The following is a 17,003-nucleotide window of genomic DNA, read 5'->3' as shown; positions in this document are numbered from 1 at the left end:
AAATAGCTGTGCCTGGGAGAGGCACTAACTGAGAGGAGCCGAGAGGGGCGGGGTTTCGAGATAAGGAGGAGGTGATGGGAGAGGGGGCGGGGCCTTCGAGAGCCGAAGGGGTGGGGCGAGCTCTGGAGCTTAAGTGAGGTGGGAGCGCGAAAATGGCAGCGGCTGAGGAGGAACCGAAGCCCAAAAAGCTGAAGGTGGAGGCGCCTCGAGCGTTGAGGTGAGCGCTACCTGACACAGGGTAGAGGGTGACTGTGCCTGCTGCTAACCCGGGACCACATGGGGTTGCGCGACCGAGGCGCCGGGTGGTATCCGCACCGCCGGCATGGGGCCAACACACGGGACCGGTTGCTCGGGTAGCTGCCCTCCTGGCTGCGACCCTTTGCCCGGCGCCCGCCCAGTTTGGCCGAGTCACCGCCGGCTCCGGAGACGCTCGGCCGCCCTTGGCCAATCAGAACGCCGGCCGGGGGTGCAGCGCCGTCTTTGGGCAGGCTGCGGGCGCCACGTGGGAGCCCGCTCGAGCTGAGTTGGTGCGACCAGTGAGGACCGGACCCGACCTGATCCGAGTCACTTGCGGCGACCTCCTCTTCCCGGCGGGATGTCGAGGAGAATGCCCAGCGACAGCTCTACCCTGGGGCAAAGACAGAATTCTTGGGAGTTTTCGTAAAGGTCGCGGAAGGGCGCCTTGACCTTCCTTTTCGTACGTACATCGAACCGAATGGTGTTATCTTTGGAGATCCTCTACCGGGGACCAAGGCTCCCCCTCCGAGGCTTTGCGGAGGTGGCATTTGCCTGAACGGTTAGGAAAGCTTGATTTTTCTTTTTTTCTTTGCACTTTTGGCAGCAGTGGAGATAGTTCTGCACCTAACTTTTGTTTCACATATGATTTGATGTTGCAACTTTTACTTACAAAAAGTTATTGGTTAAAATATTACTTCCTAATAAGTATAAGGTGCAGTATGCGTATTCCTTGATGATTTTGAAATGTTCCTTGGAAGGCAAAGATTTTTGTATCTAAAAATAGACATCAAACTGATTTAAAACTGTTGGGACACTCCTGATCATACAAGGCAAATCTCATTTTTTCTAGCATTACCCTTCCTTACCTCTGAAAGAACGAATCTTTCATAATTGAAAAGAAAAGATCACTTAGCGGTTTGGTGGTGTGTTAACGCTGTTTTGAATGGATGGTGACCAAATCCCTGCCAGTGCCTTTAATGTATTCCTATTACTTTCAAAGGGTCAAAGGGTTAGTGTGCCTACCTTATATGAAGAAAATAAACTTTTTTTTTAAACGACTCAGGATGTTCCTTTTTCGTTTTAAGCTTTCAAACTGTAGACTAAAGCAAAGGCTTTTGAATCAGACCTACCTGGGTTCAAGGCATGTGCTTTCCCTGGTTGGCCCATTATTAGAGTATTTCCTTAAAAAGTACCTTCTTCACAAAGTTTCCTCTACCAAATTGGAAGACAGCTGCAACTTTCCCCTGCTATCCTACTAAACATACAACCCTTAGATTTTGTCATATGGTAATCTGTTTTCAAAGTGCTTTCCTATTTTACAGATGAGAAAATGGAAGCCCAAATGAAACAATTAGTTAAGGAACTGAAGTTTGAACATAGAGCATCTGGGTGCATGTTCATTGTTGTTTGACTTTACTGTGCCTACTTGTATACAACCACCCAAGATACGCTTCTCTTCGCCTATGCAGCCTTAAAAATAACGATAAATAATAATGTTTAATGTGTATTGTTTCAGCATTTTACCTTTTTTAACTCATTCAATCCCACAACACTACAAGGTAGACACTATAATTATATACATTTTAGCAAGGAGGAAACAGGTATAGAGAGGTTAAGTAACTTGATCAAGGTCAACTTTATTAACCTCACACAGTTTGTCCAAAAGCCCTAGTGAACTGTTCACTCAGCTTTTGTTTCTCTACTTTCCTGTCTGTTTTTTGTTTTGTTCTGTGGTTAGTGTACATAGCTTTTTACGTTGTTGCAATATATGGGTATATGATACATAATAATTCTTAAACAGGTGTAATGTTATTTTACATGTTATTAGTGTCTACGTAAAACTTGTAAAAGTCCTTAGGCAACTAAAACTCATTTTATAAAATATGTAGTTAGTACCACCTGTAGACATGAAGTCAGGATTAGACACCTGAGTACTGGGATAAATCTCTTCATTTTGTGTGAAGACCTTTTGGGATTGGCTATTCCTACTTTCATTATATTAGTTTGGCTTTAAGGGTCTCAGTGTGGTAATACACTGAGTGGTTAGACTTCATGCATTATCTGTGATGACTTGCTTGACAGTTAAGGGGCTAGCTAACAGTTTTGGTTAACTTTTAAGAGAACGGCTTATAAAGTCTAAGCATGATTTAATGTGTAGAATCAGTTCCTAGGGAACAAATAAATTTATGATATAAATTTGTAGATGTCAAGAAAAGGATTTAGGGCTTTGTGAGAATTTCAGTTAGTTTTAGGGTAGTAGTTCTCAAGCAGGGGAAGTATTGCCCCCCCAAGGGACATTTGGCAATGTCTGGAGACATATTTGGCGGGGAGGGCTAATGGCACCAAGTGGGTGGAATTCAAGGATGCTGCTAAACATCCTACAATGCACAGGAATCCCCCTAAACCAAAGAATTATCCACACAAAAGTGACAATAGTGTGAGGCTGGAAAAAACGGCTTCATGGAGAGCATCTGACAAGTCTAGCTTCCCTTTCTCAAATATCCATTATTTTTCTAGGCTTTTTAGGGTATAGCAGTTACTGAAGTTGCAAAGAAATAAGCTAGCTCTGTCATATTTTCACATTGGGTTGAGGAACATTAATTGAGTGCCATACGTTATACTAGGTGCTTTATTTATGCTATCTCATTTAATCTTCCCATCAACATGTGAAGTAGGAATAATGATCCTTGTGTTACAGATGATGTATTTAGGCCTGAAAGAAGTCAAGAAGCATTTTTGGGAACTGCTCCCTAGATAAAAATGTTCCATGATGATTACGTGTATTTGGGACCACTTAACTTTCTTTTCTCTCCTTTGGAAATATCATCCAAGTTAATTTCTTCAGCGGTCACCTCTAAAGAGGATAGAGTTCCTTCCAAGGCTTGTTGAGCACATGCCAAGCCTATTCTTTTAGTCAGTCTTTCAAATGCCTGCTATTTTAGGCATGGTGCTAAAAATTAGGTACATGGAGTGAGAGAGCTAAGACCCAGGTACCATCCTCTTGGTGGAAAATGAGTAGGGTTTGGGAAAATGATAACTGAGCATACCGAAAGATGACATACTGAAAGACGATGCTAACCAGATGTGAAGTAGGGTGTCTGGCTTATAGAAAAGTTTGTTTGGAGGTAGAAATGGCAGAGAGCTGCCTCTGTTGGGGTACTGAACACTGTCACTTGTGTGATCTTTCTACCTCTTGTCTGATCTTTCTACCTCTACATTTGTTTGGTCTGACTGAAGCAGAAGGTGTAGGAGGGTCCAGGCTTTGTACTGAACACTTTCACTTGTGTGATCTTTCTACCTCTACCTTCAGCTCTCAGACCCTAATTTTAACTGTCTGCTGAATATCTCCTTCTGAGTGTCTTGCTGACACTTCAAAGTCATATATATCGAACTAAATCCATCTGCTGTCCTAAATCTGCACCTTCTTCCATGGTCCCTACATCTGTTAACGGCACCACTAACTTCTCTTACTCCAAAGTTTGGAACCTTGATACTTGATTCATTTTCCCTCTGCGTATGGTTATCAAAGTTGGTCTTTTCTTCTTCAGTTATGTCTGATAAATTCCTTTTGTTTTCCATCCCTGCTGCCACAACTCAAGTTGAAACTTTATTTTGCTTAGACTTGGTGTTGGATTCTTAACCAGTCTCTCCACCTACAGGTTCAAGTTCTGCCTAATCTTCTTCAGGAGTAGCTCTACTTATTCATCATAGCAAATATTCATAAGCTCTGAAGTCGATGTTAGGAAGGGTTGAATCTGAAGAGCCCACATTGTAACTCTCTCTGATGTTATAGCAATTACACATTGTTCTGGATCATGACTTCTAATTTTATATAATTTATATATATATAAATTATATATAATTTTAATCTCTATTAAAAAGGAAACAAACTGCACTTCTCCAATCAGCAAATGTTGAGCTTTTCTCAAATTATTGCTTCTTAACCATTTCACTTCCATGGACTCCTTTTAGTCTTTCCTTCTGTCTTTTACCTCTCACTAGGACCCTGTGTTTTAAAATTGTGTATTAAACCTAAGAATAAAAGTCTGTAAGTATTTTAGATGACCAAGCAACAGTTTTAGTAACCTCTTCATTTTTTTTTTTTTGGTCTTTATTTATTTTTTTAAAAAATACGTATTTATTGGAGTAAAATTGTTGTGTTAGTTTCTGCCATACAACAAAGTGAACCAGCTATATGTACACACATATCCCCATATCCCCTCCCTCTTGAGCCTCCCTCCCACCCTCCCTATCCTACCCCTCTAGGTGGTCACAGAGCACCTAGCTGATCTCCCTGTGCTATGCAGCAGCTTCCCACCAGCCATCCATTTTACATTTGGTAGTGTATATATGTCAGTGCTACTCTGTACATCCCAGCCTCCCCTTTCCCTGTGTCCTCAAGTCTGTTCTCAACGTCCAATCTCTTTAAAACACCTTTTTTTTTTTTTCTGTTTCAGGAAATTCTCCAGAAGATGATTTTTATAAACTGAGCGTACTGTTCCTGGAGTGGCCTGTTGTGAGGATTAAATGAGAAAAATGTATGCATACTAGAAAAGAGAAAGGATGATCAATTGTGCGTCCATAGTGTATTGCTCAGTGCCTGGTCCTTAGGAACTATTCAGTTAATGTTCGTTGGATAAATTATCAGCGCAGCATAGAGTGGGACTGATAATCTTTACTTTTCTAGACCTTATGTTTTTAACAATGAAGCCTAAAATTGAGTTTGGCTCTTTTCGGGTGATATTGCATGTTGTTCACTTATATTTATAAATTTAATCCTTTAAGATTAAAACTTTGGTTTTGAAGGAAAATGAAAAACAGAAGTCTCCTGAGGTACTTTGTGTGAATCCCTTAATAAGGTCCTTTCCCAGACATTATATACTAGGGCAGAGAGAGGGTGGTGAAAAGGCAGAGTCAGAGGAAAGCCTGCATGGATTGTCCTGGGTATCTAGAGGTAAACATGAAATGCCTGGAGCCCAGGGAAAGTGAGAAGGGTTTTTGGTAAAAAGACAGGCATTGAAACTATGTTTCTGGTTTTAGGTATAGGCCTAGACTGAATAACACTAAATAAACATTAAGCCAATATGCTACTTTCTACCAGGAATATGGCTCTACTTCCCTTCCATCGATTAAAATCCTGCCTGTATGCAAAATGATCAGAGTTAAGTGGGGAAAAAAATAAGAGAATTAAAATTCTGAAGAGTGTTCTGGTCAGGATGGAAGCCAGTAGAGCAGTGGTTAAGACCTTTGGTTGACTCTTGGTCCTTATTAGCTGGTAATCTTGGAAAGATTGTTTACTGGCCCCATGCCTCTGTTTTCTCATCTTTGAAATGGGTATAATAAAAATACCTACCTCAAAAGATTGTTGAGAGGATTTCATGAAAAAGTAAATATAAAATTGTCATATAGTATGTCTTCAGTAAAAGTTAGCTGTTGTTATTACGGTGCTCTTTATCCTGCTTTTAGCTCCCTACCCTGCTCCAAACACTGCAATTACAAATTTAAAAAGAAAAAGAGAAGATATAGGTGTACTCAAGAACAAGATAACCATCTCCAGGGACTGAAATGGAAAGCAAACATGCATTTAGATCCTGGGTTCAGGAGCAAGTGGAAATAACTTTGTGCAGGGGAACTGGAGTCAGATACCCTGGATGAAACTTGGAGCTGGGCTGGGGCTGGATGAAAAGAAGGCTGAAAGCCTCTACTCCTGGCTGTTGCTTTAAAAAGCTGTGGCTCTGAAGTGGTGACACAGAAGTGGCTGAGCTGCCACATGGCTCAGAGTTGGGAACTGTAATTTCTCCACTATTACCTGGTACAAGAGCACCGAACTTGTAGGTCATGGGCTCTGGAAGAGGGGTGGCTTACCTCAGAACCATTCGAAAAAGGAAGGGAAAGTCTGAGCCTGCACACAGATGAGGAAGACTATTACTTAGAAAATAACAAAACCACTAGGAGATAAACTCACTTAAAATCTAATAGAGCAATTTCAAAATGACTTTTAAGTATTTTAAATATGTTTAAAAAGATAAAAGAAGTAATAGTTATAAAAAAAGCATGTTATAAATAAACAGTAGGTAAATGTGAAGTAAATGGCTATATAAAAGAAAAAATGGTGAAAAATTAAATTTTTAGAAGTTGGTTAAACTCTGGTCCAAACGTATTTAAAGCAAAAATTAGTGAGTTGGAAGATAGTACTGAGTAATTCACCCAGATGTAGCACAGAGAAATCAAGAAAACTCAAGAGAATATTTTATATATATATATATATATATATATATATATATATATATATATATAAACACATACATATATTGAGAGGCACCAACTAACATCTAACTGGGAGTTCCAAAAAGAGGAAAGAGTGTGAATGGTGGAGAGGCCTTGTTAGAAGAGATGATGGCTGAGAATTTTCCAGAATTTAAGAAAGATCAAAGTCCTCAGGTTGAGAGGATATTCCAGGTGCATATAAGTGATATCACACAGTATTTGTCTTTCTCTTTCTGACTTACTTCACTTAGTATGATAATCTCTGGGTCCATCCATGTACCTGAAAATGGCATTATTTCATTCTTTTTTTTATGGCTGAGTAATATTCCATTGTGTGTGTGTGTGTGTGTGTGTGTGTGTGTGTGTATCTATCTCACATCTTTATCTGTTCATCTCTCAATGAACATTTAGGTTGTTTCCATGGCTTGGCTGTTGTAAATGGTGCTGCTATGATCATGGGTGTGCATGTATCTTTTCAAATTATAGTTTTCTCTGGGTATATGCCCAGGAGTGGAATTGCTGGATCATATGGTAACTCTATTTTTAGTTTTTGGAGGAACCTCCATACTGTTCTCCATAGTGGCTGCACCAATTTACATTCGGATTGTGGGTTATTTTCTTTTCTTTCTTTCTTTCTTTTTTTTTGTATTTTCCAACTTTTCTACACTGAACATATATATTAGGACTCTTGATTTGAAGCTGGAGGAACTTGATGTGCATTAAATACATACTTTGGCCAAGTGTCTAAATATCATCATTACAGAATGGACCTCTGGGATACTAAGTAAATCTGAAACTTTGTAAAACAAGTATTATGATTTTATTATAGGTTGTAATCTTTTCATCTGTATTTCTGAAATCCTAAAAGCTCTGAAAACTGGAAATTAAAAAAAAAGTTTGAGATGAATTAATTTGGCAGCAGAACTTGAACAGGTTTGAGGCCCCCTGTAGTATTTATTTGTCTGACACAAATGTGTATGTTTTGCTGTAGAAATATGTGTTTGTTAATGGCATGCTGAGTGAAACCTTCCTGGGCAGTTTATAAAACATATAGCACATACAGTGCATTACCTTCCTAAAATTGACAAATTTCTAAATCCCATAAAATTCTGGCCTCAGAACATATCTTGCCCCAAGGATTCAATAATAGGATTGAGAGCCTTTCTAAAAATTTAAATATTCAGTTTTTAAAAGCTTGCTATTGTGCAGGAACAACAATTTCTCATCAGAATCACTTGCTAAAATTTTCCTGCAGTCCCCATTCTACATGTTGATGATACTAAATAGATGCTTATTTCAAAGGTCTTGTTTGGCTAGTTCTACCATAATACTGGTGCTGGTTATGTAACTGAGTTATTAGGCTTTTCTTTCTTTCAAATAGTAACTGACTAAGGTAATTAATACTAATTACTAAAAATACTAAAAATACTAAGGTATTAGTCAGTTACTCTTCAATTTTTGGACTTCAAGATTTGGAAGGCTCATTTCACTGAAGTGGTCTCATGAACTGAAATTTCACATACTGCTTGAAGACGATACTTTTTGAATATTTTCCAAAGCAGATTTAAAGTTGTTGCCCTCACTTACATGTTTTATTTCTTATGCTTTTGTTTGTACTTGTTTGTACTTGTGCCCTCATATGATTTCTTTAAAAATGTATTCATCTAGGAAACAATAATTCGCTTTCAATGTAAGAACATCTGAGTTTCCATTTGCATTTTGGCTTTCATTGCATACATGCTGATTTCAGCATCTTCTGTAGAATAGAATAAGAAAATATGTACAGCAATTATATAAGAAACTCCTACCTTCTCAAGACACAGTTTGGTTACTGTATTAACAGGATCTCACAATTTTGTCAGCAAACCACATTTAGTTACTAATAAGCCCCGCTATTTTGCTATGTTAGCTGCAAATACAGGATTATAGGTATGAAGGTAGCTTATGTGATTACTGATCACTCACAAAATTAGAGGTTATCAGAAATGATATTGAAGTGGTTACTTGGCTTTTTGCCTTCTAGAGGCTGAGGCTGGACTTTGGTGTATCCCTAGTAGAACCATTAAGTTTCTAAGAGACTCAGTTGACTAAAAGAGCAGGAAGTCTAGCCAGATATGACTCATTCTAGGAGTGCATCTCTTGCCTCTATTGTCGTCTGGTATTGAACTCATTTCTCACACAGCCCATCTTAATGTAACAAGAAAGATGGCATTTTTCATCCCTAAGCCCAAAATCTCATGAGCCCAAAGGCAGAGACTTTCCACATCTATGTATCAGTTTTTTTTTTTTTTTTTTTTTGCGGTATGCGGGCCTCTCACTGCTGTGGCCTCTCCCGCTGCGGAGCACAGGCTCCGGACGCGCAGGCCCAGCGGCCATGGCCCACGGGCCCAGCCGCGGAGCGGCATGTGGGATCTTCCCAGACCGGGGCACGAACCCGCGTCCCCTGCATCGGCAGGCGGACTCTCAACCACTGCGCCACCAGGGAAGCCCTATGTATCAGTTTTGAGAATACTCTGATTAGTCCTGCCTGGGTTACATACCCACCATTGAATCAATTAGTGTATCAGAGGTGGGGATTTTGGCCAGCCTTGGATATACTCTCAGCCATTTTCCTGTGTGCAAGTGTGCGTGATTGCATGCACACCAATGGTGTTTATATATGTGGGGGAGTGCATGGATGTTGAGGAGGACGCTCTAATCAACAGCTCCACCAGCACTTTGTAGGGTGTAGGAGGTGAGGTGGTATCATTCTCTTAGCAAGAGAAAAGTTCATTATAGCATATATAGAATATATTTATGAAAACCTCATTCCTCAAGGTCCAGCCAAAGTTTATCTTCCCTATAAAACTTTCCTAATCACCAAGCCTGGAAACAGCTCCTTCACTGGTTGGTTGTACTTTATACTTTGCATTATTGCAGTGCACAGTGTATGCATGTTTTATCTCGTCTAGTGCTACTTGAAGTAGGGAAGCTTGTTGAATCACTCTTAATGCCTTATAACTAATTACTTCATTGCAACATAGGCTCTAAATTTTTATTCAGTGAATTAATTCTTAAACTCTAAAGATGTTTTAAGGTTATGTTTGTAGTACTCAGTGGCACAAAATGGATTCATGTTTTGGCTGTAAATTCTTATCTATTCATAAGAGTTGATAGATCTCTTACCTGAAAACATTTCATGGTTCTTGGACCTTTCTTTTTTATTGTTACATGGAGTGAGCTTGTGTGTGAAATAAATCCAATACTAGAGGACAGAGGCCAAGAGATGCACTCCTAGATTACATTTCTGTTCTTTCTGGTGACTATAGTGAGCCTTGACTATAAGAATCATTTCGTGCATTTGTCCATGGGGAAAATTCCCTCAGAATAAATATATTACTCCTATATAAATAGTAACATTTTATTAAGGCCGTGTGGTCAGTGTTTTCTTTCTTAAAAAAAATGTAGTAGAATTGCTTATTTGGTGGAGAAATAAATTTTCTGAAAATGAATTTGCAAAGAAGAACGCAGTGACTTATCAGAATGATCAGTCTTTTCCCTATGGGTTAGCAGGTCCTTAATTAGTGAGCTTATTTGCATTTTAATTAGAACTCCAAAAGCACTGAAGGTTAGCAACATTGTTCTTAATTTCATAGCGTACTGTGTAACAGTGTACTATGTAACCAACAGGTAATACCGCAAAATGGTCTTTTTAAGAAATGTGTCTGTTGACTCATCCAAGAGGGGTCACTGGAAAACAAAATATAGCAAAAGAATCAAATTCAGATGTCTTAGGGTTCTCAAATTCCTTTAAGCTTGATGTAGCAAAATAGTTTTACTCTTTGAGCCCTTGAGCTGAAGTCTGGAAAGCCATGTTAAGTTTTTGAGTAAACAAATTGAAAAACAAGAAAATTATCTTAAAAAAACCAAACAGTTCAAATGTGTTGCCTTTGAAGTTAACCACATTAGAGATTTGAACATTTTCTTGTTTTATAGGCATGACTGAGGAAGTCTTGGGTTTCTCCTAAAATAGAGTTTTTTAGAAATTGTTTTTCCTATGCAGAGCTGAGACCGTAGCTATCATTTTTAGTTCTTAGTTTTGGTGAAGATTAGAGCTGTTAAGCTGTAGAAGTGATGCAGATTTACACCCTTGGTTATGTCTCTGTTCTCACATACTCAAGATGAACTGATTATATTACATTTTAGCATGGGATAGCATGGTGATCCCATTCAAGTATACTGACAATTCTACTTTATCTTGTTTGTTTTACATAGCACTTGCTTATCCAAATGTACAGAGCTGGATTGTTTAGATTTGAAATATTATAATAAAACATAGTTATATTATTAAATTAAGTAGTACTAAATGTTTAGTATTAAAAAGTAGTATTTTAGTAAAAAATAGCTTGAAAAGTTTTTTTTTTTTTTTTTTTTTTTGAAGGTGTGGGGGTTAGCTTCCTCTCTACATGGTAGGTTTGACTTCTTTGGGTATATTCATCCCTCAGTTTGAATATTGTAAAGATGCTCTGTAGAGAAATATATAAATTTCTAGACTTACACTCACAAATCCTTAGAAATGGGAGCAATGTTAAGTTATCTTTGCCCAGCCTTCTGCATTAGACAGGAATCCCTTCGTTAGTACCCCTCTTCCCCTATTTGTGTAGCATTCCTCCCCTAGATTCAGCACAAATAAGGGAAAGGAGTACATTTTTTCACTAATGGAAAACACACACACACACACGCACGCACACACGAGACCTTCGATCTCACTTCTATGTGAAGCTTGAATAAACTACATTCCTTAGAAAACTTGTTAGTATCCTGTAGCTATCAAGTCAGATTCAGAGCTCTTTAAATGTAAATGATTTCTTGTTGGTCAAGATATTTCTTCTTTATACCCATAAAACAGGTTAAAGCAGGCTTTCCTAGCCTTTCCCTTTTAGAAGCTACTTTGGTATTTCCAAAGACTGCTTGGGAATGCTGGTGGGAGCAGGAATGGGAGGAGATGGCTAGGTGTGCAAATCCTGAGGTAGGATCTTCTGTAGCTGAAGTTTCCAACAAATGGTGCTGAAGTGTGAAAACAACAGCAAATCTCAGTATTAGCCAGATGTGGCTTTGAAATGGTAATTTACAATTTCATGTGATTTTTGAAAACTCTGAACATGTTTTAGACTCTTGAGATTGTTGGTGCCTGAGGAGGTACTTAAAATCAAAGTCTGATATTTACATGGTTGTGTTGAGAGAATTGAAGCCCAGTGAAGTTAAATGTCAGTCAGGTAACAGCTAGTAAGTATCTGAGGTGAAATTTGATCCGAAGTCATAACTTGTCATTGTCTTACTTTCTAGAACAAGAAATGAAGTTTAATTTTTTTTTTAAAGATAAAAATAACATATTTAGGACTTCCCTGGTGGTCCAGTGGTTAGGACTCCATGTTCCGAATGCAGGGGGCCTGGGTTCGATCCTTGGTCAGGGAACTATATCCCACATGCTACAACTAAGACCTGGCACAGCCAAATAAATAAATAAATGTTAAAAACAAACAAACAACATATTAAAGAATATGTCAAGCACTTTTACCTTTTCTTACAGGTCCTCACAAGGCCACTAGGTAACTGCCTTCATCTGAGGAAATAGACCCAGAGAAGTTAAGCATCCCTAAGTACTAAGCTCTCACTCTACACTCAGGACATCTGATTCACGTTTCTTGCTGTTTGTATTACACTATGAAGACACAAATTGAGAATGTGTCAAAGTGAATTCTGTATGTGCCAGATAAGCACACTATTTAAAGAAATTCTGTGGTGATGTGTTTAGTGTTTAGTAACCTTGTTTAGATTTTTGTCTTTCAAGTTCTCTTATTCACACATGTAGGTACCCCCTCCCCCACCACCACCAAGAATAAATATCCCCTCGTGGGATATACTTAATTGTATGCTTTGTAATGGATTAACTCATTGAGCTTCAGTTTTGAGCAGGTTGTGTTTTCCGTTAAAAGCCTTGGGCAAACCAATTTTGCTTATGTTTAAGAGTTAAAATGTTCCAGTTAAAAGAACAATTTGTGGTAAGTTTTTATTTACTTTAGAGATTTTGCAATTTTCCCTGATATTGATAATTTGAATCTTATGACTTAGCATTATTAATTATTATAATTATATGGGATAACCATTACTGTTCACAGAGTTTAATATGCTCAAGATTATACAATAAGTGGCAGAGATAGGATTCAAACCTGAATCTGATTTATTTTTAGTGATTAGCTCAAATATTCAGGTATTGTATAAACAATAGAACAGGAATCAACAGTGATTTGTGTGATCAAAAAAAAAAAGCAAGCCCTTTCTTTGCTTCAAAAAATACTCCTGTGTTATATACGAAACAATTACTAGTAATCTGCTAAAAAGCTGTTAATCTTTTAATATTATTAATTCAAATGTTATGAAAATGTTCTACCAGATCTGAGATGGCAGTGATGAGAATTCTGTTTCATTAAAAATGACCTACAGCTACAATTAGTCTTGGACCTCATACCAAAAAAAAAAAGCAACAGTTTTAAAGAAATGATAAAATGTTCAGTTAGCCTACTTTTAAGAATATGACTATAACATTTCATTAAGTTCAACTAATATTTAAAAACCTCAGTTTTATAATGCTTGATAACCAGAGGAAAAAGGAAGTAGGGATAGGAAAATACAGATCTGTGAAAAGAAGGGGGGAAGTAAAGGGAAGTGATAAAAAAGGAAAAGGCTCATTCCTCTTAGCTATTTCTGATTTCTACATAACTTCCAACATCAGACATCTCTGCTTTTCAACTTTTCACTCAGCTCTGAGGTGTGTATGTGAGTTTGTGAGAAGCTTCTTATTATGAACCTGTGGGCTGTTAGTGTGGGGCAAGGAGAAAGAGCTTTGTATTAGGAATCAGAACACCTGGGTCCTATTAAGGTTTCTGTCTAGATTTGTGTGAAATGAGTCATACAGATTAAAATGCTTTTCAAACTAGATCATGAATCAATTTGGGTATAGAAAAAGTGGTATTTTATAAAAGGAAAATAGGAAAGGTCAATGCATTGAATATGGTAAGGGTAAGTATTGCTTTGTGAAACGTTTCCATTATGTATATTTATGGAGTATTAGTTGCAAAGCAAAATATATTTTTCACAATGAGTTTGGTTTTCTGTCCTAAAATTTAGTGGCTTAAAAGAACAGCCATTTTACTAGAGTTCATGGTTTTGTGGGTCAGGAGTAGCTGGTTGATTCTTCTGCTCCATGTGCTATTGACTAGGATCACTTGGAGGTATTTAGCTGATAACAGGTCTGGTGTGGAGGGTACAAGTTGTCTTTACTCATTTGCCTGGTGTTTTGGTAGTGGTGGCTGGCAATCTTGGCTTAGCTGGTTTCCTCTCTTTCTCTGTGTGGCTTGAGGGCCTCTCCATGTGATTTCCTCAACCTGGTAGTTGGACCTCTTAGATGGCAGCTCAGAGACCAAGGCAGGAGCTGGCAGTCCTTTAAGGCTAGCCTGGAATCTGGTCAAAGGAGTCATAGTTTAGCCCAGATTTAAGGGGAGGGGACATAGACTCTTGTCTCCAAGAAACTGTGGCCATTTTTAATCTGCCACAATTATTGTAAAATAATTTTGAAAACCGTGACTGAATTTATCCAACCTTTTAATTCTGTTATTGCCCTTTGAAAGATGATTAATTTCAATAGTCTACTCCCCTGCACCCCGCCACAGGTACCCCTAACATTGGAAAATGTGTCAATTTTTGATTTCAAAGTGCAGAGTTTAATTTAAATATGTGTAGTATTTTTCCATGGAACTGTGAGTTTTAGGTTTTGTAGAAATAATTTAAGGTCTAAAAATTTCTGTGGAGTCTTAAGATAAGTTTGCTACCTAACACTACCTAAAAACTCTATTTGACATTGAGTAAGAATTGCCTTCTTACAATGCCTGAAGATTACATTTGGATTTAATTACTTCTTCCCTTCACATTACAGGCAGTCTGAAGCTGTTATGTTTTTTTTTTTTTTTTTGGCTGCGTTGGGCCCTCGTTGCGGTGCGCGGGCTTCTCATTGCAGTGGCTTCTCTTATTGTGGAGCATGGCGCGTGGGCTTCAGTAGTTGTGGCGCACGGGCTTAGTTGCTCCGCAGCATGTGGAATCTTCCCAGACCAGGGCTTGAACCCGTGTCCCCTGCATTGGCAGGCGGATTCTTAACCACTGCGCCACCAGGGAAGCCTGAAGCTGTTATGTTTTTGTTGAAATCTGAAAAAGTGAGAAATCTGCTCCCACCAACCCCCATTCTACCCCTCAGTAAAGAAAACAAAACTATTAAACGTTTTTGTTAAAAACCTACAAGTTGTTATCACAAGGAAAAATCTTTGTAACTATTTATGGTTATGGATGTTAACTAGACTTACTGTGATGATCATTTTGCAATATATACAAATACTGAATCATTACGTCTTACATCTGAAGCTAATATAATGTTACATGTCAATCATACCTCAAAAGAAAGCATTAATTCTTGTAAAATGCAGGTTTTGTGGTGTACTGTATCTTTAGGTGACAGAGTGGTTTCCAGAAGAGGACTGTTCCCTGTGACAGAGCTGTAGGGATTTGTGGAAATGTCCATGTCAGAATATCTGCCCATATTTGGAATATTAATAGCACTTTCTTAAGATATAAGCAAAAGGATTTATCTTCTCATACCCTTGGCTATTTAGAATCCCAGATGTTGAAGCAGTGTTTGGGTGTAACCCCTGGCTTTTGGGGAATGGGTTGGGCTGGTTGTTTGACCAGTTATGCTGCAGAGTCATTCTTCTTTGCCTCTGTCTGCAGAAAAATGTCCTGTTTTTCAGATAAACCACATTCATCTTAAATGCTCCTCCACCCCAGGCTCTTTTTTTCCCACCGAGGAAGACATGATGGTGGTCAAGATTTCCTTCAAAGTAATTAAGGAGGAGAATGTGAAAAATGGTAAGAGCTTTAGAATGAAATTCTGTGGGTTTAGATGCCAGTATTTAAAAATAACTATTTAAACCCACCCCCAAATGAAATGGGAGAACTTATGTGTATTTTAAACTTATAAACAGGCATATGAGGATAAATGGTTTATAAGTTATAGATGCTTAGTTACACCAAAATATCAATTTTTGGAATAATATTATATATACATACATACCTATGTACATACTTTGTGTATGTGAACATATATCAAACCCTGATATTGGTAGTCCCATCACATTGCATTTCTTTTTTTTTTTTTTTTTTTGCGGTACGCGGCCTCTCACTGTTGTGGCCTCTCCCCGTTGCGGAGCACAGGCTCCGGACGCGCAGGCTCAGCGGCCATGGCTCACGGGCTTAGCCGCTCTGCGGCATGTGGGATCTTCCCGGACCGGGGCACGAACCTGTGTCCCCTGCATCGGCAGGCGGACTCTCAACCACTGCGCCACCAGGGAAGCCCCACACTGCATTTCTTGATGAACTTATATAACTATTGAGGCAATAAAAAAAAATTGTTCTTAACGTTTCCCGTACCTGATTCTCTCATATATGTAATGAATCATTAGGAAATCTGCACGATGACCCACCCCAAAAGCTAATGATCCTTCCCCTTTAACTTGAGATTACATGATCACATTAAGTAACCACTGGGTCAAGTGATCTCCATTGAAAGCACTCCAAGGAATGCTATGGTATATATACTATATTTATGTATATAATTTTAATTCTACTTGACTGTTGTGCTGCATAAGGAAAGACACTTCAAAGATTACATTTTTCCCAATACAACAGTTTTGGTGGGCTCTTTGCACTTCTCTCCATCCCAGGTTTCCCAGTAACACTGAGACTACTATCACTACCACCTCCACCACCATCACCACTGTATAAACTTCCAAGTCTTTCAATTTTAAATATCTAGTTATTGCAGAAAAGCAGTCTACCCTATTTCCACAAGGAGGGGTTTCACTCTAAATATTTCACTATTTTTCTCTGCACCCTGAAATCCAATTTCAGGTCAGTCTTTAGGCAGATGAGAGCCAGTGCCAGTCTGTGTCCTGTCCCACAGACTGTGAGAGAAGGTGGCCCTCTGCCCATGTAGTAGGGTGGAAGATAGGACCTTCAAATCTAGGTCAGTCCTCATCAGTGGAGACTATGAAATTGCTGGTTCCTATTATTAGGATACTCTGTTAGAGAGAAAAAAAAACATTGAATAAAAGAAAACTTTATAAACCAGTTCCATCATTTCTAAAGCAACCCATTAGAAATTTCTATTTCTTAGGACTCTTTTTGGATAAAACTGCATGTTTAATTTGAGACTACATTTATTTTTACTCTTATATAGTAGAACATGATAGGCACTAGGGGTTAGAGGATATACCCAAGGACTAATATAAGTTAAAAAAAATTATTTTTTTTTTACAGTGGAACCTTTTGTGGACATTTGTGGTTTCAATTTATGAGTCTTGAAAGATCTTGATAAGAAATAATTTGTAATTTTACTAAAGCCTAAATTTGATTTG

At 38.4% G+C, this 17,003-nt stretch overlaps 1 protein-coding gene across 8 annotated transcripts in view; it reads left to right on the top strand.

Moving 5' to 3' along the window:
* Nucleotides 1-88: 88 nt before the first annotated feature.
* The window catches only part of ADK (adenosine kinase), a 486,210-nt gene continuing 469,295 nt past the window's right edge, over nt 89-17,003 (top strand). For 2 of the 8 annotated variants that reach the window (XM_067710464.1, XM_067710462.1), the window contains exon 1: nt 89-217. In XM_067710464.1, coding sequence (XP_067566565.1) covers nt 153-217 — 65 coding nt within the window. In that variant the 5' untranslated portion in view covers nt 89-152. Of the gene's footprint in view, nt 218-263; nt 797-15,338; nt 15,457-17,003 lie in introns of those variants that run through there. The other 6 variants (XM_067710466.1, XM_067710465.1, XM_067710471.1 and 3 more) reach the window with 6 other exon arrangements.

The sequence above is a fragment of the Pseudorca crassidens genome, chromosome 16, assembly GCF_039906515.1.
Source record: "Pseudorca crassidens isolate mPseCra1 chromosome 16, mPseCra1.hap1, whole genome shotgun sequence".
In the NCBI taxonomy this organism is placed as follows: Eukaryota; Metazoa; Chordata; class Mammalia; order Artiodactyla; family Delphinidae; genus Pseudorca; species Pseudorca crassidens.
The sequence above is the reverse complement of the archived record's forward strand: the minus strand, read 5'-3'. Positions and strand labels throughout refer to the sequence as shown.